The 23,566-nt window shown below is 57.5% G+C and overlaps 3 protein-coding genes across 7 annotated transcripts; 1 reads left to right on the forward strand and 2 right to left on the reverse strand.

Moving 5' to 3' along the window:
- Positions 1–238: 238 nt before the first annotated feature.
- On the reverse strand, positions 239–3,446 carry HIRIP3 (HIRA interacting protein 3). The gene is made up of 7 exons (XM_047780127.1): positions 2,860–3,446; positions 2,662–2,782; positions 2,416–2,530; positions 1,148–2,172; positions 878–1,046; positions 701–799; positions 239–624 (listed from the first exon to the last, which is right to left on the reverse strand). The coding sequence occupies exons 1-7, from the start codon at positions 2,922–2,924 to the stop codon at positions 461–463; spliced, it is 1,758 nt and encodes a 585-aa protein (XP_047636083.1). The 5' UTR covers positions 2,925–3,446; the 3' UTR covers positions 239–460.
- Positions 3,447–3,482: 36 nt separating this feature from the next.
- On the forward strand, positions 3,483–13,679 carry INO80E (INO80 complex subunit E). 5 transcript variants are annotated; one of them, XM_047780133.1, is made up of 8 exons: positions 3,560–3,751; positions 3,913–3,983; positions 4,180–4,232; positions 7,332–7,410; positions 7,509–7,620; positions 7,973–8,089; positions 11,507–11,605; positions 12,191–12,322. In XM_047780133.1, exons 1-7 carry the CDS (start codon positions 3,671–3,673, stop codon positions 11,582–11,584), a joined length of 591 nt encoding a protein of 196 aa, XP_047636089.1. In that variant the 5' UTR covers positions 3,560–3,670; the 3' UTR covers positions 11,585–11,605; positions 12,191–12,322. The 5 variants fall into 5 exon arrangements, with proteins under 5 accessions (XP_047636085.1, XP_047636089.1, XP_047636086.1 ...); XM_047780129.1 differs by lacking the exon at positions 11,507–11,605 and having other exon boundaries at positions 3,483–3,751; positions 12,191–13,679; XM_047780130.1 differs by lacking the exon at positions 11,507–11,605 and having other exon boundaries at positions 8,024–8,089; positions 12,191–13,679.
- DOC2A (double C2 domain alpha) lies at positions 13,230–16,747 on the reverse strand. The gene is made up of 10 exons (XM_047780138.1): positions 16,474–16,747; positions 16,030–16,109; positions 15,752–15,826; positions 15,518–15,627; positions 14,235–14,361; positions 14,091–14,150; positions 13,857–14,020; positions 13,645–13,726; positions 13,465–13,561; positions 13,230–13,375 (listed from the first exon to the last, which is right to left on the reverse strand). Exons 1-10 carry the CDS (start codon positions 16,736–16,738, stop codon positions 13,230–13,232), a joined length of 1,206 nt encoding a protein of 401 aa, XP_047636094.1. The 5' UTR covers positions 16,739–16,747.
- Positions 16,748–23,566: the final 6,819 nt, after the last annotated feature.

Genomic DNA, 23,566 nt, shown 5'->3' on the forward strand with positions numbered 1-23,566 from the left:
TGCTTCACATTCTTCTTAAGGGCATTTGTTCAGATCATCCTCCCAACTAGGTTATCAGACACAGCTAATAGCAGGGTGATCAGAGGGCCCCGCTGGCCAGGGTGGAGGAAGGAGCCACGCTCTTCTCAGATCAAGCCTGGTGGGAGGCTGGGGCTTGGGAGAATCTGAGGGAGATTAAGGGGAACCAGACCAGGGGGACAGTGTGGCTACTCCTCAGCTTCCTGGACCAAAGTTCTGATGAGGTGATGCAAACGCTCCTTTATTGTGTCTTTAAAAGTAAACCCCTATAAACACCTTAAAGTGAGGATGCAAAGCTGAGAAGTAGAATCCCAACAATCTGTCCGTGGGGGCTGCAAGTCTCTGAAGAAAGCTGCTTCTGCTCTGCAGGCACAGAATCGGGGTGGGGCTGCCTTATACACTTTCTACAAGTGGAACGTCCCTCCTGGGGACAGGGGGAAGCTCAGCTGCTCTCGCCATCACTGCTGATGATGCCCCGCAGGTGTGACCAATCTGGGGGTGGGGGGCGGGGCCGCTCCTCCTCTGAGTCCAAGGTCCTGCGGTACAGCTCCCCCGGCGGGGCTGCGTCTCCCGAAGGGTTCCAGGCTGTGCGTCTGCGTGGCCGGCCTAGTGGGGAGGAGAAGGTGGGAGATGAGTTGTCTGAGAAAGTCTGCACCTCATCTGCTCCTGGGAAGCCCCTCACCTGACCCACTGATGATGTTGGTAACGTCCAAGGAGGCCACCTCAGCTGCCTCTTCCCGCTGCTCCTTCAGGGCCCGACACTTCTCTAAGGAAGGGTTACCTGGGGCGGAAGAAGCTTGTGAGCCTCTCCTTGGCAGTCAAGGTCCTCCTGCAGCCCCCGGGGCGCGCCCAGCCTCACCCTTCATGCCTAGGGCTTCCAGCTCTGCCCGGAGAACACTCAGGCGTTCCTTGTGGGAGCGGCAGGAACCCAGCAGCTTCTTGTAGTTTCGATGGGCACCGCAGGCCCGGATGTAGCGCTTTAGCCTCATCACAGCTGGGTGGTCCTCACCAGGACGACCTGAGCCAGCCTGGCCAGGAAAGACAGCAGCTGAAGGCCACGCCTTTTGGGCTTGCGTCAAGATCTCCCTCATCCCTAACGGCAGCCTCCCACCCCACCTTCAACCCTCACCTTCCCGCCTTTGGGTTCCGGACTGCCGTCGGTGGAAGAGGAAGAGGAGCTGCGTGTCCTGCCTTTCTTGGAGCTCTTCTTGGAAGAGCGGTTCTTCCTCTCCCTCTTGGGGCTCCCCTCTGCCTCGATGTCACTCACCTCCTTCTCTGAGTCACTTGCCTCACCATTGATACTGCCCACCTTGGCTGTCTTACCAGTAGTTGGTGTCACCTTCCTCCAGCTGTCGTCCTCCTCCTCCGCCTCACTGCTTCCACTCTGCCTTTTCCCACCCTTCTGCTCGGTCCTGTCCCTGCTCTGCGCTAGGGGCTTTTCATCTTCATCACTGGTATCCCCACTGCCTGTGGCTGCTTTTTCCTTCTGTTCCTGGTCTCCCAGCAGTTCCTGGTCTCCCAGCAGGGAAGAATGTGGTCTCCCTGCCCTGCTTTTCTGCTTACAGCTTCGCTCCTCCCGAGCTGACCTTTTCCCTCCGTTGCTCTGGGCCCTGAGTTTCCATTCCTCTCTGTTCTCTTTCTGTTTGGCTAGGGTCTCCTCCTCACTCTCCTTTTCACTTTCCTGGTGGCTTCTAGCTCCTTCCTTTCCTATCCTCTCGGCAGGTTCATCCTCACTGTCCTCACTTGCCTCCCTGGCCAGCTTCCGGCTGGCTGAGGCCCTGCCTGATGCCTGCTTGTTCTTTGCCCCGGGCTTCTTCCTAGTCCTGCCCTTGGGTGCCTTTTCGTCTTCCTCATCTTTGTTCTCTTTCTCTTCCTTTCCCTCCTCCTCTCCCTCACTGCTCTCTCCTTTCCAGATCTTCCTCCTCCTGGCAGAGCCCTCTTCCTCCTCCTCCTCACTGCTCTCCTTCACCACCTCGTTTGCTAATCCGATCATTGCAGTCAGGTCTCTCTGCTGTTCTTCCTCATCACTGCTCTCCTCAACTGCATTCTTCGAGGCACGCTTTGGCCTTTCATCCTCAGCGGGACTGACTTCTGCCGTCTCATTCTTTGCTGGGGGGCTGAAGCAGTCTGGGCTGGAGGCTGCAGAGCTGGGCTCTGGAATGTGGAGAGAAGGTTGGGAGAGGTTTCTCCTGTCACTTTCTTCCTCCACTTGGGATAAACTGCCTCTAATCCTGCTCTGACAGACGGAAGGAAGGGCAGTAGGAGACAGCGCTCAGTCTACCCTTTTCCTAGTGCCTGACGCACCCATCCAGCGCCCTCATCTAAGGCCTTGGGGCATAGCTCACGCGCAACAAGTAAATACGTTTTGAATGGACCACCTATGTAGAAAGAACTAACCTGACTCTGAATTGAAACGGAACCTTTTCCTCTCTCGGTCATGGCAGAGGGTGGGAGACCTCTTCGCCTTCTTGGCAAGGTCGAGCCTCTCTTCCCTGGCACCCGTTTCATCCACCTGTGTGGAGCATCAAGAGGGCAAAACGTGAACCAAGGTTGTTTTCGGCCCCGCCCCTCTCAGGCTCCTCCGCCGCCGCCGCCGCCGCCGGCACAACCCCCGCCTCTGGTGGCCCCGGCTGGCGCCCTCACCTGCATCTTCAGCAGCTCCTCCTCCACTAGCCTCTTCAGCGCCTGCTTCTCCTCAGGTTCCAGGTGGTCGCGGCCGGCGTGAGCCAAGAACCTCTGCCGCACGATGGAGTGCGTAAGCGTGCTGCAGAAACACGTGTCAGGACAGAGTCCCCGTCCCGCCCCTGCCCTTTCCAACCCCAGCGCCAACCTCCGGTGCACCTGAGGTCCGGGCGGCCTCGGAAGAAGCTACGGGTGAACTCCTGCATCTCATTCTCCCGCGCCATTTTGCTCCACCCAGGCTCCCGCCTTTTTTCTTCCCGGCCTCCGTCCACGCCTTTGACAGGAGCTTGCGCACGCGCAGAGTCGTAGCGCCGTGAGGCTAGCGACCGTTGAAGATCCGTTGCGGGCCGCTTAGACCGAGAACTTTACCAAACAAAACTTGCTCTCCCCGGGCAGTGTGTGTGTTTGGGGGGGGGGGGGTGTGTCTCGCAGCTCCTTCCTCTTTTTTTTTTTTTTTTTTTTTTAAGAACGAAGCGCTTCGAAAGTTTTCCTTAGAAACCGATTCGCAGCCCGCAACCTTTGGGTAACGCAATCAACCTGCGACGCTGCCTCCGTTCGTGATCACGGGCAGCAGTTAGGCCTCTGTGATTTTCGAAAGACAGAAAGAAAAGGGCGTCCCCACCTAGAGACTAGGAATTCCAGGGAGAAATTCGTCTTGTGGCTTCAAATCGCTAAGCACATTCCAAGTCAGTAAGGAAGCCCTTCGGCAGCCGCCATCTCTGTGACGTCATCACGTCGCGGCGGCGCTATCTTTCGTGTATCCCCTGGAAACAACGCTCCTTTCTTGGTAGTCCCTCTGAGCCATCCCCTGTGGTCAAGATCTCTGGGCGCGGTGGACGCTGGGAGTTGTAGTCCCAGCGAACACAGCCTAGTCGAGTCTCCGGAAGTGGAAGCGGAAGAGGCCGGGCCGAGGCGGCTTTCGGGTAGCGGGACCCCGGACTAGGTTTGGGGCGCCTCTCCGGACCCAGTCATGAACGGGCCGGCGGATGGCGAAGTGGACTACAAGAAGAAATACCGGAACCTGAAGCGGAAGCTCAAATTCCTCATCTACGTGAGTGCTGGGTGGAGTGGGAAGGTGGAGGGGGGTGAGGCCTGGCGCTGGTAGGACGTCCGTTTAGTTCTGTGTAAAGGGAGCAGGGTACGCTGTGGCCGGCTTCCGAGCCCCATTTACGGATGGCAGGTGGCTCAGCATCCACCTTGCCCTTGATACAGGAACACGAGTGCTTCCAGGAGGAACTGAGGAAGGCACAGAGAAAATTGTTGAAGGTGTCCCGGGACAAGAGGTGAGACAGGCTCCGAGGGGAGGAGGGAGACCAGAGTAGATCTACATTCGGCCCCCATCCTGGAATGGGCCACAAATGCATGATGCCTGCCTGGGGGCTGTTGTGAGGACGGGGCCAGTTCGAAGGGACGGGGGCTCAGGAGAACGTTGCAGAGATGGGAATAAACACTCATTGTTCCCCCCGCCTCTTTCCTCAGTTTCCTCCTAGACCGACTTCTGCAGTACGAGAACGTGGATGAAGACTCTTCTGGTGAGCAGGGTCATGGAAAATTGGTGGAGGACATGCTCCTGGCACTCCAGCCAGCTCACTGGGCCCTCCTTTTAGACTGGAGGCCAGTACACCTCTGGTGGTTCCTAAGCCTGGTTGCTTGCCCTCCACCTCCCCTGTTTGTTAACTCAAGTATTACTGGATATCTACTTCGTTTCAGGCACTGTGCTCTGCACAGGGAATGCAGTGGTGACTGAGATGCACAAAGCCTCTGGGCTAATTTGTATTGTAATTAGGTGTAATAAGAGAGCAAAGAAATAAACTAGAGTTTTAGATTCGAAACGCATAAAATCAGGGTGATATGGTAGTGATTGGAATAGAGCAGGGGTTGATAAACGTTCTTTGTAAAGAGCTAAGTAGGCATTCCTGCTGTGGCACAGTGGGTTAAAGATCCGGCCGCGTCACTGCAGCAGTTAAAGCAGTGGTGTAGGTCGAAGGTGCAGCTTGGATTTGATCCCTGGCCTGAGATCCTCAGGTGTGACCTCCATATGCTTCAGGTGCGGCCAAAAAGGGGAAAGAGAGCGGGAAAAGAACCAAGTAGACTTTGCAGAACATATAATTTTTGTTTCAGCATCTCAGCTGAATAAAAGCTGCAGTTGCCGGCCTACACCACAGCTCACGGCAACGCCAGATACTTAACCCACTGAGTGAGGCCAGGGATGGAACCTGTGTCCTCATGGATGCTAATCAGGTTCATTTCCACTGAGCCACAATGGGAACTCCTGGTTTTGTTTTAAGAACATTATTTATGGGAGTTCCTGTCAGGTCCTCCGTGGCTGTGGCTGTGGCTCTGGTGTAGGCTGGCAGCTGCAGCTCTGATTCGACCCCTAGCCAGGGAACCTCCATATGCTGCAGGTTCAGCCTTAAAAAGACAAAACAGCATTATTTATGAATACTGAACTTTGAATTTCATAACGTTTACACATATCATGAAATATTTTTCTTTGGATTTTTTTTCCTCAACCATTTGAAAAACTGAAAAGCCATTCTTAGCATACAGCCCACGCACAAGCACATGGCAGGCTGCAAATCAATAAAGGGTTTAAGAAAGACTCTTTTTAGCGAGGATTGTTTGACCTGGGACCTAGGTGAGAAGAAGAGACCTGTCTTGTGCAGGGACGACTGAGAGGTTTTCCAGGGGAGGGAATCACAAGTGCAGATTCCCTGAGGTAAGAAGGTAGCAGTTGGTTTGAAGAGTGGAAGGGCTGAAGCACATAAAGCTGTGTTCTCCTTGTTTACAGTCAGTAATAGATTTTACATCCTGACCAGCCCCACATACTTAGGTACTTTTAAAGCAGAATTTAATGAAACAATGTGAAGATTATGACATGTGCTCTGATAGTTTTTATTTTTTTATTATTTTTCATTTTAAAATTATAGTCGATTTCACAGTGTTCTGTCAGTTTCTGCTGTACAGCAGAGCGACTCAATTGTCCGTATATATACATTATTTTTCTTTCATGATCCTCCATCCTGCTCCTTTGCAAGTGATGGGCTATAGTTCCCTGTGCTGTATATACAGCAGCATTCTGGTACTTTTTAGACCGTTTTTGTTTGTCTGTTTGTTTGTTTTTCCCCCATTTAATGCTGGTTGAAAACCAATAAGTTGACTTTGTGACTCACTTACGGGTCGATACCCCCAGTTTGAAAAAGCCTTATGGTGGACCTTTGTGGCCCTGTTTTTCTCCTGAGTATGTGCCATGCAATTACTTCTTTCCATGGTTCCTTTAAATACGGATGTAGATTGGGGGTCAGAAAATGGCAGCCAGCCAGGCTGCTTGTCTCTGTAAATAATGTTTCGTCAGAACACACAACACCCAGTTATTTACATACCGTAAGAGACCAGCCAACAAGGTCAGAAAGCAAGTAGGAGCCAGCTCATGTGGGTCATGGCAGAACGCCTGGCTTGTATGACTGTAGAAATCATTCTTTTGGGAGTTCCCGTTGTAGCATGAGAATGTGGGTTCAATCCCTGGCCTCGCTCAGTGGGTTAAGGATCCGGCGTTGCCATGAGCTGTGGTGTAGGTCACAGACACGTCTCGGATCCCACATTGCTGTGGCTGGGGTGTAGGCTGGCAGCTGCAGCTCCAATTCAACCCCTAGCCTGGGAACCTCCATATGCTGTGGGTGCAGCCCTAAAAAGCAAAAAAAAAAAAAAGTAGTAATTGTTTTCAGTTAATTTCCTGTCTGAGGGGGACGTCAGTATAGGAGGCATGAGAGAACCCAGCGTGTCTATGGTCAGAGTGGGATAAACCTGAGAAGCAAGAGCCCGGAGACATAAGCCGCCACTTAGATCCCTGAGAAGCCCGTAGTATAGTCAGGGAGAGACCCACACATACCACGTCCTAGCACCATGAGGAGAGCCATGACAAGTGAGAGTAGAGAGTTCTGGGAGAGCTGGCCATCAGCTGGGTCTGAGGGAATCTAGGAGACTTCTCAGAAAGGTAGCATTTAATCTGCTTTCAGGGGGAGCTGTGGCATGCAATAGCTTGATGTGGGATCTCAGTTCCCAGACCAGGGATTGAACCTAAGCTGCAGCAGTGAGAACACTGAATCCTAACCGCTAGACCACCAGGAAACTCCCTATTCTGCCTAGTCCTTTTTTTTTTCTTCTCCTTTTTGCCTTTTCTAGGGCCACTCCCACGACATATGGAGGTTTCCAGGCTAGGGATCGAATCAGAGCTGTAGCCGCTGGCCTACACCACAGCCACAGCAACACAGGATCTGAGCCGTGTCTGCAACCTACACCACAGCTCACGGCAACGCCGGATCCTTAACCCACTGAGCGAGGCCAGGGATCAAACCTGCGTCGTCATGGATACTAGTCGGGTTCGTTAACCACTGAGCCACAATGGGAGCTCCTGTAGCAAGTGCGTGACAAATGTGTTACCGAGGAGTCCAGGCAGGAAGTCTGTTGTAAAGGACATTTTAAGAAGTTGGGGAAGCTCTGTGTGTGTGTGTTTTGACGGGGGGCGGGGGGGCCATTAGAGTCCCCACAGACCTTCCATAGAGTTGAGATTACACCCCTCTGGGGTAAATGGAAATTCCCACTCCCCACTGACCAACTGTGCCCCCCCACAGACTCAGATGCCACCGCATCTTCGGATAACAGCGAGACCGAGGGGACACCCAAGTTGTCGGACACACCAGCTCCTAAGAGGTGAGAAGAAGCCATCATTCCCCAGGCCAGGCCAGGGGCCAGGGGGGCACCTGGGCCACCTCTCTGCCTCTGACCCTGTCCCCTGTCCTTTTCTCCAGGAAGAGAAGCCCTCCGCTGGGGGGCGCCCCCTCCCCCTCCAGCCTCTCCCTGCCTCCTTCAGCAGGGTTTCCCCTTCAGGCCTCCGGTGCCCCCTCCCCATACCTGAGCTCGGTGAGTTGGGGTCAAGGACGGGAAGTGGTAAAAGGCCCGGGAGTAAGGAGGGTGTCATTTGGGCAGAGGGGCTGGGCCAAGGACATCTGTCTTGGTGTGGCCAGCACGGTCCCCTGGAGGGTGTGAGTCGGGGCCGTCCACGTCCCTCTGGTGTAGGGATGGGGGACAGAAGTGACTGAGGAGAGCAGAGCCCAGGACACAGTCCTGCTGCTGTCCCCTCCCCTCTGTTCTCGGGAGCCACACTCATCACCATCTCTTGTTTTTCCATTCTTCCTCCTGTTTGCATTTCTTCCCTTCACCCCCACCCCATCCACTCCATTTCCCATCTCCATCCCCTCACTCCCGCCTGCAGCTGGCTTCCCCCCCCTACCCCCCATTCCCTTCCGATTACCTGGCCCTGCAGCTGCCCGAGCCCAGCCCCCTGCGGCCCAAGCGGGAGAAACGGCCCCGCCTGCCCCGGAAACTCAAGGTACCCTGTTTGGGGGACATTAGGGAGGGGCCAGGACAGCCATCAAAGGGAGGCTCCAGACAGGCTGGGGGCCTGTCCGAGAACGTTGAAAGCCTGACTTGGGGCTGCTGCTGGGGACCCAGCCCAAGGGCAGGCACTGAGGGGAAGGTCCGAGAAGTCCTGGCTCACAGGTTCCGCGCGAGACTAGCCTGGGCAGGAGCAGCCTGGGGGGCCCAGAGCGAAGACGGCTGGGGACACAGGCTTGTTTTCCCAGGTGTGCTGCGATGCCAGGCAGTCCCCGAGGCGAGGCAGAGTTGTGGGATTAGAAACAAGTCGAGGCTGCACCCCTTAAAAGCCACGTACCCGTAACTCTTGAGGTTTCAGACTGTGTGTCTGTAAAGCGAGTGTGATCGGCCAGGCTCACGGAGCGCTTGCTCCATACCAGGCACTGCTCCAGGTGCTGCAGAGCCAGTCATGAACAAAACAAAGGTCCTATGCCCAGCCCTTATTTTCCGCCCCTTCTCCCAGAACGCGGAGCCCATGGGCTGTTCTGGAAGGATGGGCAGAAAATAAGCACGAGAAACAGGTAACAGTGTAGAAAAACGGAGTCAGGTGAGGAAGGTGGAAACCGCCAGAGCACGGGGTGCCCAGAAACTCAAAGGACTCCGAGCAGCAGAAGCCCTGTGGCTCTCTTTCGAACGTGTCATCCAGGAAGAAGAAGCCGCACAGGGACCCTGAGGGGGGTGCATGTTCCGTTGGTTCAAGGACCAGGAAGGAGGCTGGTGTGGTCAGAGGAAAGCGAGCTGGGAGAATGACCAGAGAGGGCAGGACAGAGCAGTAACTGAGGGTTAAAGACCTTGGCTTGTCCTGTGAGTGAAACGGGGGCCCTTGGAGAAGGTGGGGAGGACCTGATCTGATCTGACCAACGCCTGGAGAAAACGGCCCAGTGCTGCTGTGAGCTGGGGAGGTGGGTGTGGGCTGGGTCCGGATGGAGGTGGGGACACCAGGGAGGAGGCTGCCATCAGCCAGGCCGCAGGGGACGGATGCAAAGTGGAAAGAACCAGCCATGGGAAGACCAGGGTGGCCTGTGAGAGGGGGACACCAGGGATGATGCCAGGGCTTTGGCCTGAGCAGCTGGGGCAGTGGAGTGGCCCTTTTCCGAGGTGGGGAGGACTGTGGGAGCAGCAGATTTGGAGGGAAGGCGAGGTTGGCCTTGGACGCAGGGAGATGCTGTCTGGAAATGCCAGCCAGACAACTGGGCTACGTGGGCCCAGGGCACATGGGGTGGGTACCTGGAAGTCATGAGCCGGGAGGTGGACACGCCCGTCGGGGGAGAGCATGGATGGAGAAGAGAAGAGGCCTGCGCCCTGAGCGCCGGGGGCGATGAGGGCAGGGAAGGTGCCAGGTGCCCTTCCAGCTCTGAGTCCAAGTGAAGCAGGGACCCGGCTGGGCGGCCCTCATGTTGAGGGAACTGTGGCCTTGAGGCTCAGGAGCCAGAAGTGAAATGGGAGCCCTGCTTGTGGTGGTTAGGCGTGTGGGTTCTGGGGTTCAAACCCCAGCTCTGCCACCCCCGTGCCACCTTGGCCCTTGAGCCCTGACAATGGAGAGTTAACACTTAAGGTTACTGCTTAGCTTCTGCTGCGTGCTCTGCGCAGCAGGTGTTTTGCTTCTGGCCCGAGGGCCAGGCTGGTGGGGAAGGCCAGGGCTGGTGAAGCCCAGGGCAGAGGGTAGAGGCGTGGCGCGGGGTGGGCTTGGCTTGGCTTGGCAGTTGGAGGCTCTGACGTGCTGGGTCCCAAAGCAGAGGCATGGCGGGGAGCGAAGCTCTGGACAGGCTGGTGAAGAAGGTCCCACATGAGTCGCTGTGCGGGGGGTGTGAGGGGGGATCGATGAGGGAGGCCTCAAAGAACAGGTAACACCCGAGTCCAGGGCAGGGGAGGTTTGGATGGTCCCGGCTGAGGCAGTCGTGGAAGGAGGGCGGGGACTTGGCAGAAGCACCGTTGAGGCTGTAGCAGGGGTGGCGAGAGCGAGGAGCAGCAGTGGAAAGGAAGGTCCGGCGGGGTGGCTCGTGGGAGGCCAGATGTCCTGTGGTGGGGGTCACGGAAGTGTCTGGGTGGTGGGGGTGAGGAGTCAGGAGCGGCCGGTCTCAGGGGGGGAGGGATGCTGCGCAGACCGAAGCAGCTCAGTCAGGAGCTGGGACCTCAGCCAGACTCGGCCAGGTTTGCATCCCGGCTCCTCCACGCACTCGCTCTGCAGCATCGTTAACGTCCTCTGGAGCCTCAGCTTACTTCTCTGTTCAGTGGGGCACTGCGAGGGTAAAATGCATCGAGGGAGAGAAAACACTTAGCCCAGTGCCTGGGCCCTAGTAAGCCACAGAGAAACAGTAGCTGCTCCAGGCCATCAAGGACGTCCAGCCAGGGGTAGGACAGGGGAACTCGGGGAATCGCCAGGTAGTGGCCGCCAGAGGGGGACAATCCTCATGTCACCAGCCTTTCCAGTCCTGTGTGTGCATCTGCTCCCGTGTACGCATGGGTGCTGGGTGCAAGGGTGCTGTTCAGAGCTGGGCCTTCTGTCTGTCAGCAGTCCTGGCAGACTCCTCTCCCTTGAGGAACAGGCCCACTCTGGCCCTCCAGGCCATGCCAGGGGCAGCAGTGAGGGCGGGGGGAACTTAGGAAGCAGAGAGCAGGGTTCCCGTCGTGGCGCAGCAGAAACGAATCCGACTAGGAACCATGGGATTGTGGGTTTGATCCCTGGCCTCGCTCGGTGCGTTAAGGATCTGGTGTTGCTGTGAGCTGTGGTGTGGGTCACAGACGTGGCTTGGATCTGGTGTTGCTGTGGCTCTGGCATAGGCTGGCAGCTGTAGCTCTGATTTGACTCCCAGCCTGGGAACCTCCACATGCCACAAGTGCGGACCTAAAAGGCCAAAAAAGGCAGCAGAGAGCGGGGCATGGGGGCAGAAGGTGTCAGAGTAATCGGAACAGCCACTGTGAAGACCGCCTGTAAGCCTTTTCCTGCCTCAAGCCGGACACTGCTCGGTGTGGGTAGGGAGCCTGGCCAGCCTGGGCCTTAAAACCTCCCATCTCCAAGTCTCAGTTTCCTCCTCCAGCCGGTGAGCTCTCCTCCCTCTCAGGGTGGCCAGAGATCAGAAATGGAGAGCACCCGGCACATAGTAGGTGCTCACTTTGTGCCCACAGGCAAAACCTGAGGCCCACGGAGCTCTGGGGGCAGGATTCAGAAGGCCAGACCAGGGATGGAGCCAGAGGGTTGGGCAGGACCGAGGCTACTTCCCAGGCTCAGGGGACAAAGCAGGACTTTGGACAGCTAGAAAAGGAGACTCCAGGTGGAGGGACTGGCCTGTCGTCAGGCACTGCCTGTCCTGAGGGCAGCAAGGAGCCAGAGGCCCACGAGGGGAGGAATGACACGCTCAGGTTTGTGTTTTAGAGAGCTCACTCTGGCTGCAGTATGGAGGAGGAGCTGGATCTGGATCTGGGAGAGGCTGAAGGCAGGGAGTCCAGTTAGGAGGCTGGTACCGTAGCCCAGGTGAGCTGAGAGGAGGGCCTGGCCGAAGCCCGTGGCTGCGGGGATCCCACATAGGGGACTGTCCCAGATTTGAGCGGTAGAGGCCTCACACAGCGGGGGGTGGAGACTTTTGACACCCGCCACCGAACCTGTGAGTCCCTGTGAGTCCCTCGGCAGGAGGAGGGAGAGGAGGGCAGTGGTGGCAAGTGGTACCTGAGGTCCCCAGAGGTGGGCGGGCAGGCGCCGCAGGCTGGCTCTGGCTCTAAGTGCAGTTACAGGGGCAGCCAGGGTGCCTGACGTGCGAGGGCAGGGCCTGGCCTTTCCCTCCTGGCTTCCTGTAAGACCCCCTCCACCACCCGCCTCATCACCGCCTCCATCACCACCCCTCACTCCCAGACACCGGCTGCTTTGAGACTCACAAGGGGCCGAGGTGGGGCAGGCTCCCCGATTCCAGCTCTGGCTGGCCTGGCTGTGTCCACTGCCCCGAGAATGAGTCCTTGCCCCCATCCCCGTCCCCTAGGACTGTCTTAAGGGGCAGTGCCAGCCTCCTGGAGGGCCCAGTGCCTCCCTGATAAGCCCTCCCTGTGTTTCTTCCCCCTGCTGCAGATGGCGGTGGGACCCCCCGACTGCCCGGTGGGAGGGCCGCTGACCTTCCCAGGCCGGGGTTCTGGGGCCGGGGTGGGGGCAGCCCTGGCCCCACTGCCCCCACCCAAGATGCCCCCTCCTACCATCCTGAGCGCCGTCCCTCGGCAGATGTTCAGCGATGCGGGCAGTGGGGATGACGCCCTGGACGGGGATGATGACCTGGTGATCGACATCCCGGAATGAACCCCCTCTGCCCGACCCCCTGCCCGGCGCCCTCTGGGCCAGCACACACGAGCCCCCAGCTTCCGCAGAGACATTTATTGACACCCAGTTGCCATGCTGCGGCCACTGACACAATCAGAAAAGGCGTAAACATGCACGAGTGTCCCCCGGAAGGTGGGCCCCCTCCAGGGAGGGCAGGTGTCCTGCCCTCGCGTCCCAGCCCGACACTGGGGACAGTTATTGAAATGAGTGGCCAGGGGCATCTGCCACCTCTCAGAGAGGCAGAGACCCAGCGGTGGGCCCCCCCCCCGCCCCCGCTTAAATGGGCAGCCGTACAGGGCTAGGTGTTTGTGGTGGTTTTTGTGTTGTGTTTTTGAAATGAAGATTCTGTATTAAAGGAGTGGCTCTTTTTTTTTTTTTTTTTTTTGGCTTCTCTTTTTGGGGGGGGAAATCCTCTCCTCCGAACCCCCCCTAATCCGACCTCCTCCCTATAGGGCAGGGGGCCGGGCAGCCTGGAGAGGCAGGAGGGAGGAGCAGCAGCCAGACCTTGAGCCAGGGGCACCGCAGGGACCCCTGCTGCAGGTGTGCTCAGGGTGGGTGGTTTGCATATTTGCGTGTCCTCATTGCAGCGAGTCAGGCAGGGTGATGTTTGCATATGTGCCTAGAGCTCCCCACAGTCCCTCACAAGAAGACAGACCCACGGTCACGGAGACGCTCACGAAATAAGACAAGTAGGGTGGGGTGGGGCAGCCACCCCGTGTAAACGTGCAACACATTCGTGCGAGGGTTGGGTACCGGCCCCGGCCCTCAAGGGCCATGTGCCAGGCAGCCAGCCTGCTCAGGCTGAGGGCAGGGCGCCGGCCGCCGGGGGCAGCTCGCTGGTCAGGGTGTGCCAGCGCTCCAGGGCTGCGTCCGGCTGCCTCAGACAGTCGCTCCAGTGCTTCCGGGCCTCTCCCCGGGCGCCTGGCCCCAGGGACACGCCACCTGGGGAGCAGTAGAGGCGGCAGGATCAGGGCCCCAGCTCACTGCCAGTCTGCCCTCCATCAGCCCCACCCGGCAGGCTCCTCCCTCACCGATGAAGTCGTTGGATTTGCCAATGTCATAGTCCCAGACTGTGACTTCCAGAGTCTTCGTGGCCAGAGCGGAGAGCTCCATCTCGTAGAAGAACTCCTGGGACAGGGCAAGCCACACCTTCCGTGAGGCGCGGTCCCCACCCCCAGGCCGCCTCAGTGTCTGGTCTTGGCCCCACTTACCTCATTAAATTCCGGGTTGAGCGTCTTCTTCTTCACACACGTTTTGTGCTTGGATTTCTTATCCACATCGGGCCTCAGGTACCTGCCGGGGAGTGGGGATGGGGGCGGGGGAGCAGGTGGGTCAGGAACAGGACAGGCCCAGGAGAGGCTGGGGCTGGGGGGCAGGTTCCCAGGGAGGGGCGGGTGGGTCTCAGGGCAGGGCGGGGGCTCACGTCTTGACATAGGGGTCGGAGTAGCCGTTGACATCCATGGCGGCCAGGTGGGCACAGCGCATGATGCCCACCAGCAGCCCCCGGCGCCGGGAGCTGTAGCTGAGGCTCAGCAGGATGCGTCCTCGCTCTTCCAGCAGCCCAGGCCCCTGCTCCACCTGCTCCAGCTGTGGGCAGACACGGGTTCAGCCCGCGTCCCCTCCACTGCCCCCCCAGCACTCCCTGCGGGTCGCTCACCTCCTTCAGGTAACAGGAGATGCCCCTCAGCGCCGCAGACATGGAAGAGGGTGAAGCCAGCTGAGGGGGGGGCAAAGAGAAAGTTCTGGAAACCCGGTCTCCCCAGGGCCCCCTTCCCATGGGACCCCGCCGCCCCACACAGACCGGGACCTGGCGCTCCAGGCAGATGTTAAAATGCTTCTTCTGTGAAGGCTTGAGGCGGCGGAGGGGCACGCGGATCTCCCCGATGAACTCGTTGTGGCTCAGCTTGTCCTCGTCACAGACGGAGATCCTGGAGGGGTGCTGCAGGGTCAGGGCCCCCTGGGGTCCCTGAGCCCCACTCCAGTGTGGGAGAAAGGTCCTCCACGTGAACTCCAAACGCCCGGGCTGGTCCCGGCTCTGCCCTGAATGCTCTGTTCCTCACTTGTAAAATGGGCTGTTTCGGGGCTGGCTGGTGAGCGCCAGGCCTGGGCCTCGAGAAGGATGCTTTGATGCGCCCTGTGCCTCTGCACCCCCTTTTCCGGATGCCCTGCCTGTCCCTGGGCCCTCAGGATGGCCTTAGCTCCTTCAGGAACACCCCCCCACACACACACACACACACACACACACTGCCTCCACTCAGGGCCTGGCAAGAGGATGCCACGGAATGTGCATAGCACTGGTGGAGTGGGTCCCGGGTCCGACATGGAGGCGCTAGAAGGCTCTGGAGATGCTCTGAGGAGTCAGACCAGGAGCTCACACCTTCCCCTAGAGCCCCCGTTTCTTTTCTGTGTGGAGCAGGGAGCCACTCCGGGAGAGTCTCAGGAGCCCGGCCATGAAGGGATTATTGCTTTTAGTTCCATCCGTTTCCGTGTGCAGCCCCCTGCACGTCCTTCTGAGGTCACCCTCAGCAGCTCTGTCAGGTAGGAGTGTTCCGTTTCCAGCTCCGCCACTTTTATAGCAACCCCGTGACCTAGAGCAAATCGCTTAACCTCCCTAAGGCCTCACTGCCACGCCTGTCCCTTGAGACGTCACTCCTTAGCCATGTTAGGGGGACAGAAGCAACAGAATGGGCAGACCTCCACTGCAGAGGTGCAACTTAAGTCAGGGGCTCTAGAAAGGGTCTCTAGACCAGGAAACAATTGCAGGAGGAGGCAGAGCCTCAAAGGATGAGAGGGATTTAGGCCCACAGAGAGGGGAGGCCAGAAGTGACACAGCAGGCAATGGTCAGGAGTTATGAACCCCGCCAGCGGGAAGAGGGCGGCCCTCTGTTGGAGGGGCAGTAGGGGATATCTGAGGGGCAGGGACACAGGGTGGCCTGCTCCCGAAGGGGAAGGGAGCCACTGATGGTTCTTGAGCGTCTGAGAGGGGCTTAGTGGAAGGTGGATCAACCAATCTAAGAAGGTTCCAAAGAGCTGTCCCCAAGGAGGCGCTGTCCTCCCTGGTAACAGGGAGGAGGGACCCCTCACCTGAGCACCTTGTGGGTGATGTCCTCGTCCGTGATCCCGCTGTATGTCAGGTCCTCGTTCCACACAGGATTCAGCGTGTTCCTCTGAGTCTTTGTCTTTAACTTATTGGCCTAAGGTGTGGGGACGAAGGGTTCTCAGTACGTCGTGACGCACAGAGGCTGGAGGCAGGAGAAAATTGGGGACAGACCCGCAAGCTGAGTGAGTCCGGGGGACAGGGGAGGGGGAGGCCATTACCTTGCAGGCTCCAGGCAGCAGGTGCAGCTTTACGTAGGGGTCGGCCAGGCCATTGAAATCCATGGGCTTGAGGCCCTGGGATAGCGTGGAGGAAAGAGGGCTGTGAGCTCCCAGTCTTATCAGCCTGCCCTCCCTCCCTGTCTCTGCAGAGTGGACCCTGGCGGCGGGGCGGGGGGGGGGGGGGGGGGGGATAATGGGGGAAGGAGCAGGAGTCAGGCCTAGGGAAGGGAAGGGGGGAGGCAAACAGGACCAGGGCTTGGGAGGCAAGAAGCACCCACCTTGGCCCTGAGGATACTACAGTGCAGCGTGCAGGAAGCCTGGTCATAGAGAAGGTCAAACTCCAGCATGCCCAGGGCGGCTGGAGGAGAGGGAAGAGGTAGCCTGAGTCAGTGAGTCAAGACAGGTGTGTGACAGAGAGCCAGGGGGGCAGGCCCGCTCCGTGGGCCAGCTGTGAAGGTGTGCGCCCGTCTGCGTCTATCAGCCTGCGGAGTGTGTGCGCGCGTCTGGGTCCCTGGCTGGGCTGCAACTGGGGCTGTGTGGGTGGTTGAGTGTCTCAGCAGAAATATTGAATATTGAGCCTGGCTGAAGCTGTAATCACCATTCTGACTGCAGCTGTGGTGGCCGTGCCCGCCGCCTCCCCACGCCCAGCAGGGGCCCCGTCCCCCTGCTGTGAGCCTGGAGCCCCCACTAGCACCCTGAGCCTTTCAGGTCCCCAGACTCACTGGTATCATCCGAGTCATAGCTGTCCACCTCAGCTCCATCCTCAGGCGTGGTGGCCCCAAGGAGGGCTGCGGGGGGCGCCAAGGCCAGGGGCGCCAGTCGGGCTGGGGCCTCTCCGAAGCCCCTGCCGCCCCCTTCGGGTCCCGGTCCCCGGCGGGGGAAGTAGTCAGAGATCTGGCGGATGGGCCGGATGGGCCCGGGGCACACGTTGATGGCCATGTGCTCCTGGATGTTGATGGTCATGCGGTCGCCCCTGCGGCCCCTCATGCAGCACCCCTGGGTGGGGGAGGGAGGTTCCAGAGAGCGTGAGCCCGGGGCTGACTCCTCAAACCTACCATCTGCTGGCTGAGGGCCAGGTAGCACCCTCCTGGATCTGTGGGTCCCCAGTGGCCTCCCTTCCTAGGTATTGAGGGAGACTGCAGCCTGTGCCAGCTGACGGCCAGGCAGAGGCCTGGGCCCTCCAGACCCCAAGCTGTCCTCCACAGGGGCTGTGCTGCCAGCCCCCCCAAATAGGTCTTGGCTCCATCTCAGCCTTGCCCACTTACCTCTGGATTGTCCCTTTGTCATCTTCCCAGCTCCTGCCCTCATTCTGGGCTTCTGGCTGCCCTGGGCCCTATCTACCCCTAAAGCAGCCCCATTGGTCCTTTCCTCTGTCTCTCTGAGGCTCTGGCTATCCTTCAGCACCAGGCGCTTGTCAGGTCTGGGTATCACTCACCCCTTAGGTTTTCACTTCCCACTGTCCCTTCATTCAGCCCCAGGATCTGCTGGCCTCCCTGGTGCCCTACCCCTGCAGCTCAAGGTGAGGACCCCTGCCTCAGATGCCACCTCCCGAGACTGCCTCTCCAGAGGAGCCAGAAATTGCAGCCTCCCGAGAGCCAAACACCCCCGGAGGCACACACAGGCTAACACACACTCACCCTCACCCTCGCCCCTGGCAGCCCAGGCCCCTGCACCTGTCTCTGCGCCTCCAACAGGTGCCCAAGCACTGGGGGGACAGCGGGTGCCGGCTGGGCGGCGGCGGCCGGCGATTCCCAGGGCGGCCGGCGAGAAGAGCGCCGAGTCCGGCAGTCTGAGCCGAGAGGGAGGGAGAGCTGGAGAAAGTGCGGGGGGGAGGGGGGGAGCGTGGTGGAGGCGAGGATGCAGCCGGCGCAGGCGGCGCGGGGCGGGGAGGGGCGGCGGGAGGCTGGGGAGGGGGCGGGACTCTCCCGCCGGCGCCCGCCCGGGCACACTTAGGAGCGCGCACGAGTGCACACACACGGGCAGGCTGGCACTCGCATCTTGCACGGGCACTCCTGTGCGCACGCCTGTGCCCACGTGCGCACGCTCACACTCGTGCACAACCCCAGACACGCGCTGGCACACTCACCCCGGAGAACTTCGCATACACACATTCGCAAACACACGGGCTCCCTGCGCCACCAGGAACCCACAGCGAGAACTGCCCGGTGTTCCCCAACTCCTCCCGGGAGACCCGGGCCCCCGCTCCGCCCTCGCGCCGAGCGCCTTAGCCTCCCTCCCGCGCCTTCCCTTTGCTTTCCTCCCGGGTCTCCAGGGCGGACCACCGGCCTAGTTGCCATGGCGACGCCGGTTCATCCTCCCCCCCCCCCGCCGCGCGTCCTCACGCCCCTCCCCCGCAGACAGCCCTCGGAGAAGGGGGGGAGGGCGTATGGCCCTCCCCTCCCAATATCCGTAGGGGCGGGGCCTGAGGGGCGGGGCTTAGAGATCCGCAGTGACCCAGGGGCGGGCTGAAGAAGAGGGTCTGGTCGGCCCGCGGTCCCTGGTTTGGGATCTTGGGGTCCCGGACCCGGTCAGGGAAACGTCGCAGTCGGAGGTCAGAGGCTGTGGCTTCCCCCACGCCTCCTTCCTTCAGCTGTTCAGGCTTCTCTCCTTGTGACCCAACCCAGCCCCCGAGGGCCCATGTCCCCTTCCCAGGGATGGCTTCTCCTTCGGGAATCCACCTTCCCTCGCCCTCCGATTTCCAGTCTGTCCCTCAGGTGGGGCGGGGCGTCGGGCTTAGTTTAAATGCCCCGGAGCCCAGCAGTCTTTCCTCCTCCGTCTGCCTCCTCTCACCTGAACCCTGCCACCTGCAGTCTAACCCCAGCCTTTGATCTTTGCTCTCCTTTGCCCCAGACTTGCCAGCCCTTCAAGGCCCTTCCCCCTTATTCACCTTGCTGGCTCTCAGAACATTGCTTGCAGTTCCTAGAATACACCTGGATCTCTCAGATCTCCAGACCTTTGCTCACCCAAGGTCCCCAGCTGGGAAGATCTTTCCTTTCTTCAGGGGTCATTCCGGACCACCTCTTCCTAAGAGACTTACTGGACCATCCCCACCTCCACCCCTGGCCCAGGCCCCAGCTCTCAGTGCTATCTCAGGTTCAGCTCTGGTAACACTGGTTTGTCATACCTGTTTACATTTCTCCCTCACTACCAGGGAGCAGAGGCTGCCTCAAGCTAGTCCTGGCACTAGATTGGCACCACTAAGTAGTATGACTGTAGGTTGCATAGCCATGTGAATATACTTAACATTGCTGAACTGTGTGCTTGAAAATGGCTGATATAAATATTCCTATGTGGATTTTTACCCCAGTTGTTTTTTTTTTTTTTAAGAGAAATGTGAAATCAAACTACACTGAGATACCACTTGTCACCTATCAAATGCTAAAATTCAAAGCAAAAGTGAAAACACAATGTTAGCGAAGCTGCGGGGAAATGGGCACCACCTCTGTGGAAGCCAGTCTGACAATGGCTACTGTCAGACTCTTTGACCCAGAAATTCTACTTCTAGGATTTGGCCCATGAGCAAAAATGACAGAAGTTCAAGGGCATTAACCACAGCATGTTTGCAATGGCAACAGACTAGAAACAACCTAAAGGTCCACGACTGGGGAAGTTCCTTTCGTGGCTCAGCAGAAACGAATCTGCCTACTGTCCATCAGGACCCAGGTTCAATCCCTGGCCTTGCCCAGTGGGTTGAGGATCTGGCGTTGCTGTGAGCTGTGGGGTAGGTTGCAGAGGCAGCTCGGATCCTGCGTTGCTGTGGCTGTGGCGTAGGCCAGCAGCTACAGCTCCCATTTGACCCCTAGCCTGGGAACTTCCATATCCTGCAGGTGTGGCCCTAAAAAAAAGAGACCAAGTAAATGAATAAAGGTCCACATGACTGGTTCAATCAAGTTATGCCACAGTTTCACACGATGAAATAGCATGCAGCGACAATGAAGGAAGAAGCCGTTTATGTATTTGCACCGAATCTTCTTAGCAGTCTCATGGGAACTGAAAAAAGTAAGGTACAGAGGAGGATGAATGGAATGTTGCCATTTGAATGAGAAAAAAAAAAAAAAGAGCTTATATGTGTTTGTTTATTTGTTCATAAATTATTTCTGAAGCCTGCACAAGAAAGTGGTAACTATGGTGACCTCGGAGGAGGCTGCTCTGAGGCAGGGTAGAGTAGGAATAGAAAAGACTTATTTTGTACCATATGCATATGTTACCCACTCAAAAGAATATACTAAAATAATGTCTTTTTTTTTTTAAGTAAAGACAACCACTAGGTTTCATTCGAGGTTCTCCAGGATGAAAAAGGAGGCAGGACTAGGGGAGATGCTGTCCAAGACCAGAGCGGGTGGGTTTGTTGGGAGGCAGTCCTGGGCCTGCAGTGAGAAGAGGGGCAACCTGGGCAAGAAGCCCACGTCTTGCTTCCTCTATTGCTTTCTTTTCCTGGGGCTTAGCTCAGGTCCACCCGCGCACCTCGGGGAAGCCTCATTGCAGGAAAGTGAGGGTAAGGCTGGAGTTCCAGCCAGTTGCAAGGGAAAATAGAGACAGTGCTGAGTCCTGGTTTGTCCAGAGATGGAAAGACTTTTCATCCATCCATTAAGCCAATACATATTTATTGAATACCTACAATACCTTGGGCTACAGCTATGACCAAGGTCAACGATCTCTGGCTTCACGGGCTTGTAAGGGAGAGAGAAAAATACACAGACAACTCCAGTGCAGGGGATGGTCAGAAAACTCAGGTTCCTGGAGTTCCCTTTGTGGCTCAGCGGTTAATGAACCCGACTAGGATCCATGAGGATGAGGGTTTGATCCCTAGGCTCACTCAGTAGGTTAAGGATCCAGCTCTGCTATGAGCTGCGGTGTAGGTAGCAGGCGCGGCTCAGATTTGGCCTGGCTGTGGCGGTGGTGTAGGCTGGCAGCTGTAGCTCCGATTCGACCCCTAACCTGGGAACCTCCATATGCCACGGGTGCGGCCCTAAAAAGACAAAAAAAGAAAAAAGCAAACTGAGGTTCCCTTCCCAGGGGAAGTGTTGTCTCAGCCGAGACCTGGCAGATGAGGAGGAGTCACTGGATCAAGTGTGGGCCAAGAGTTTCCTGGGCAGAAGTGTATGCAAAGGTTGGGGAGTGTTGAGGAAGGGAAGCCTGGCTTCCCGAGGGGGGCAGGTAGACAAAAATCTCCCACATGTGGATGAGAAGTTCTGAACAACACAGGAGCCATGGGAAGCCTCTGGAGGGTTTTAAGTAGCAGATCCTTGTGTTCTGGTGTGTTCTCGCTGCAAGAAGGGCGACTAGAGGGAGTTCCCTTCGTGGCTCAATGGTTAACGAATCCGACTAGGAACGATGAGGTTGCGGGTTCGATCCCTGGCCTTCACTCAGTGGGTTAAGGATCCAGCGTTGCTGAGAGCTGTGATGTAGGTTGCAGATGTGGCTTGGATCTGGCATTGTTGAGGCTGTGGTGTAGGCCAACAACTGTAGCTCTGATTAGACCCCTAGCCTGGGAACCTCCATATGCTGCAGGAGTGGCCCAAGAAATGGTAAAAAGACAAAAAAAAAAAAAGAAGAGCGACTAGAGAAAGATCAAGCAGTCCACAGGCTGTTGCAGTAAAGCCCAATGAGACATGGGGTTGGCTTGAACGAGGCGTGCAGCACTGGAGAGGGAGGGCAATGGACGGATTTGAGATTTAGGTTGGAGATGGAGGCCACTCGTCTTGATTATGTGTTTGCCAGGAGAGCAATAGGGAGGGCTTTGAGATGATTCCTAGGTTATTGTGTTGGACAGAGCATCTAGAGGAACATAGTGAGCCCATTTGCTGTGATTGAAAGAAGGCACAGGAGTTCCCGCTGTGATGCCGTGGGTTAAGGATCTGGCCTTGCCACAGCTGTGGCGTAGGTTGCAGCGGTGGCTCGGATTTGCTCTCTGGCCCAGGAACTTCCATAGGCTGTGGGTGCAGCCAAAGCCAGAAAGAAAGAAGTGGGGGTGGGGGAGAAAGAGAAGGAAAGAAGGAAGGAAGAAAGATTGGAGTTCCTGTCATGGCTCAGTGGTTAACAAACCCGACCAGTATCTATGAGGATGTGGGTTTGATCCCTGGCCTCACTCACTGGGTTAAGGACCCGGTGCTTTGAGCGTTGCTCTGAGCTGTGGTGTACGCTGGCAGCTGTAGCTCCGATTAGACCCCTAGCCTGGGAATCTCCATATGCCACAGGTGCGGCCCTAAAAAGACAAAAAGAAAAAAGAAAGAGAGAGAAAGAAAGAAAGGCAGCACAGGTTTGGGGGGTAGAAGAATCAAGCGCCCCATTTGGGATCTATTGAGTTTGAGGTGGTTTGGGACATACAGAGCCGCAAAGCAGGAAGTTGGGTAGGGGAGTCTGGAGCTCAGAGGAGAGGGCTGGGCTGGAAATATACATTTATGAGTCACCAGCATATAGATGGTATTTAAAGCCATGAGACTGGATGAGATCACGTAGGGAGAGAGGGTATAGATAGCAAAGAGAAGGTCCAAGCCTGAGCTGCTGAGAGGAGGAGTCGGGAAAATCGGTGACTGTGGCCCCCGTGTCTGGAGGCAGGGTGCTCTATGCACTGCTGAGACAGAACCGACAGAGAAGTCACAGGTGTGGCAAGTTGTGGGGTCGTGGGCGGACCTGGCAAAAGTGACTTTAGTGGAGGAACGGGGACAAAGCCAGGTCTGAAGGGGTTGAAGAATACATTCAAGGTGAGGGAGCGATGACAGCAAGTGTAGACAGCCCCTTAGGGGTTGTCTGTCTCTACCCTAATGAGGTGCATCCACGCGTTCTCTCCCCTGTGGTCCCCTGAGGGCAGAGGCCATGCCCTGGTGATTCCTCTCTAAGCCCATAAATGGAGCCTAGCACATCATAGGAGTTCGATACATTTATTTAATGGTTGGATGAATAAATGAATGGATAATTCACTGCTTGTATCCTAAAGGCCTCTTTGGGTAGAGAGGGCCGCTGGATTCTTTTGAGGCAGTAGGGGAAACTGCAAAATCTGCTCCAAAGGCTAAAGGCACAGGACCCCCTTCTCCCAGGACCCTGCCTCCCAGCAAGCTCTCCCCCCTCAAGACAGCTGCATACAGGTCTGGAGCCAGCTGTGTCCCTGCTGCCTCTCACATGCCTGTGACTTTGGCTAAGTCCCATGCTTTCTTAGAAAAATATGGAGGAAAGAGGCCCCTGTGAGCCAGTCCTGGTGGGGGGAGGCCCCATAGAAGTTAGTCTGCCTCCCCTCCCCCCCACCACCGCCTTTTTTCTCTCTGAACCGCTTCCTTGTTTAGGAAGTAGAAGCTGACCCTGACCAGTTAGTTCCTGGAAGGGTGAGGAGAATGGGTGGGTGGTCCCTGAGGATCAGAAAGCTGAGGGGTGGGGACCCAGTGGAGGTAAGAGCCAAGGACCTCACACGCATGCGCGCCACAGACACCTGCCTGGTGTGGGGCACGCCACTGAACTGGGGCTGCTGAACAGGCATCTGTGTAGTGAAACCCAGGAGACCCTGAAGTGTCCTTGGGCTTGGGGGAGGCGTGACTCATGTGGGACAGACAGGCCTGCCTGCCAATCAGAGGGGAGCTAACTCAGCCACTGAGCCATAGGAATGAAAGTGGCTGTTGAGAAGTGGCAAAGGAAAAGCAGAAACTAGAAAGAGGAAATGGGATGGCCCTTAGGGAAGAGAGGGGAGCCTGTGAAGGCTCTGTGCGTGACCAAGGGACCTGCCCCGAGATGGGCTGGGGACTTCCTCTGACAACCCCCTGCTGGCCATTCACCCCAGCGATACCTTTTCCTGCAGCACCTGATACAACCTGTGGGAAGAGGCGG

Source organism: Phacochoerus africanus, chromosome 5 (genome assembly GCF_016906955.1).
Source record: "Phacochoerus africanus isolate WHEZ1 chromosome 5, ROS_Pafr_v1, whole genome shotgun sequence".
Lineage (NCBI taxonomy): Eukaryota > Metazoa > Chordata > Mammalia > Artiodactyla > Suidae > Phacochoerus > Phacochoerus africanus.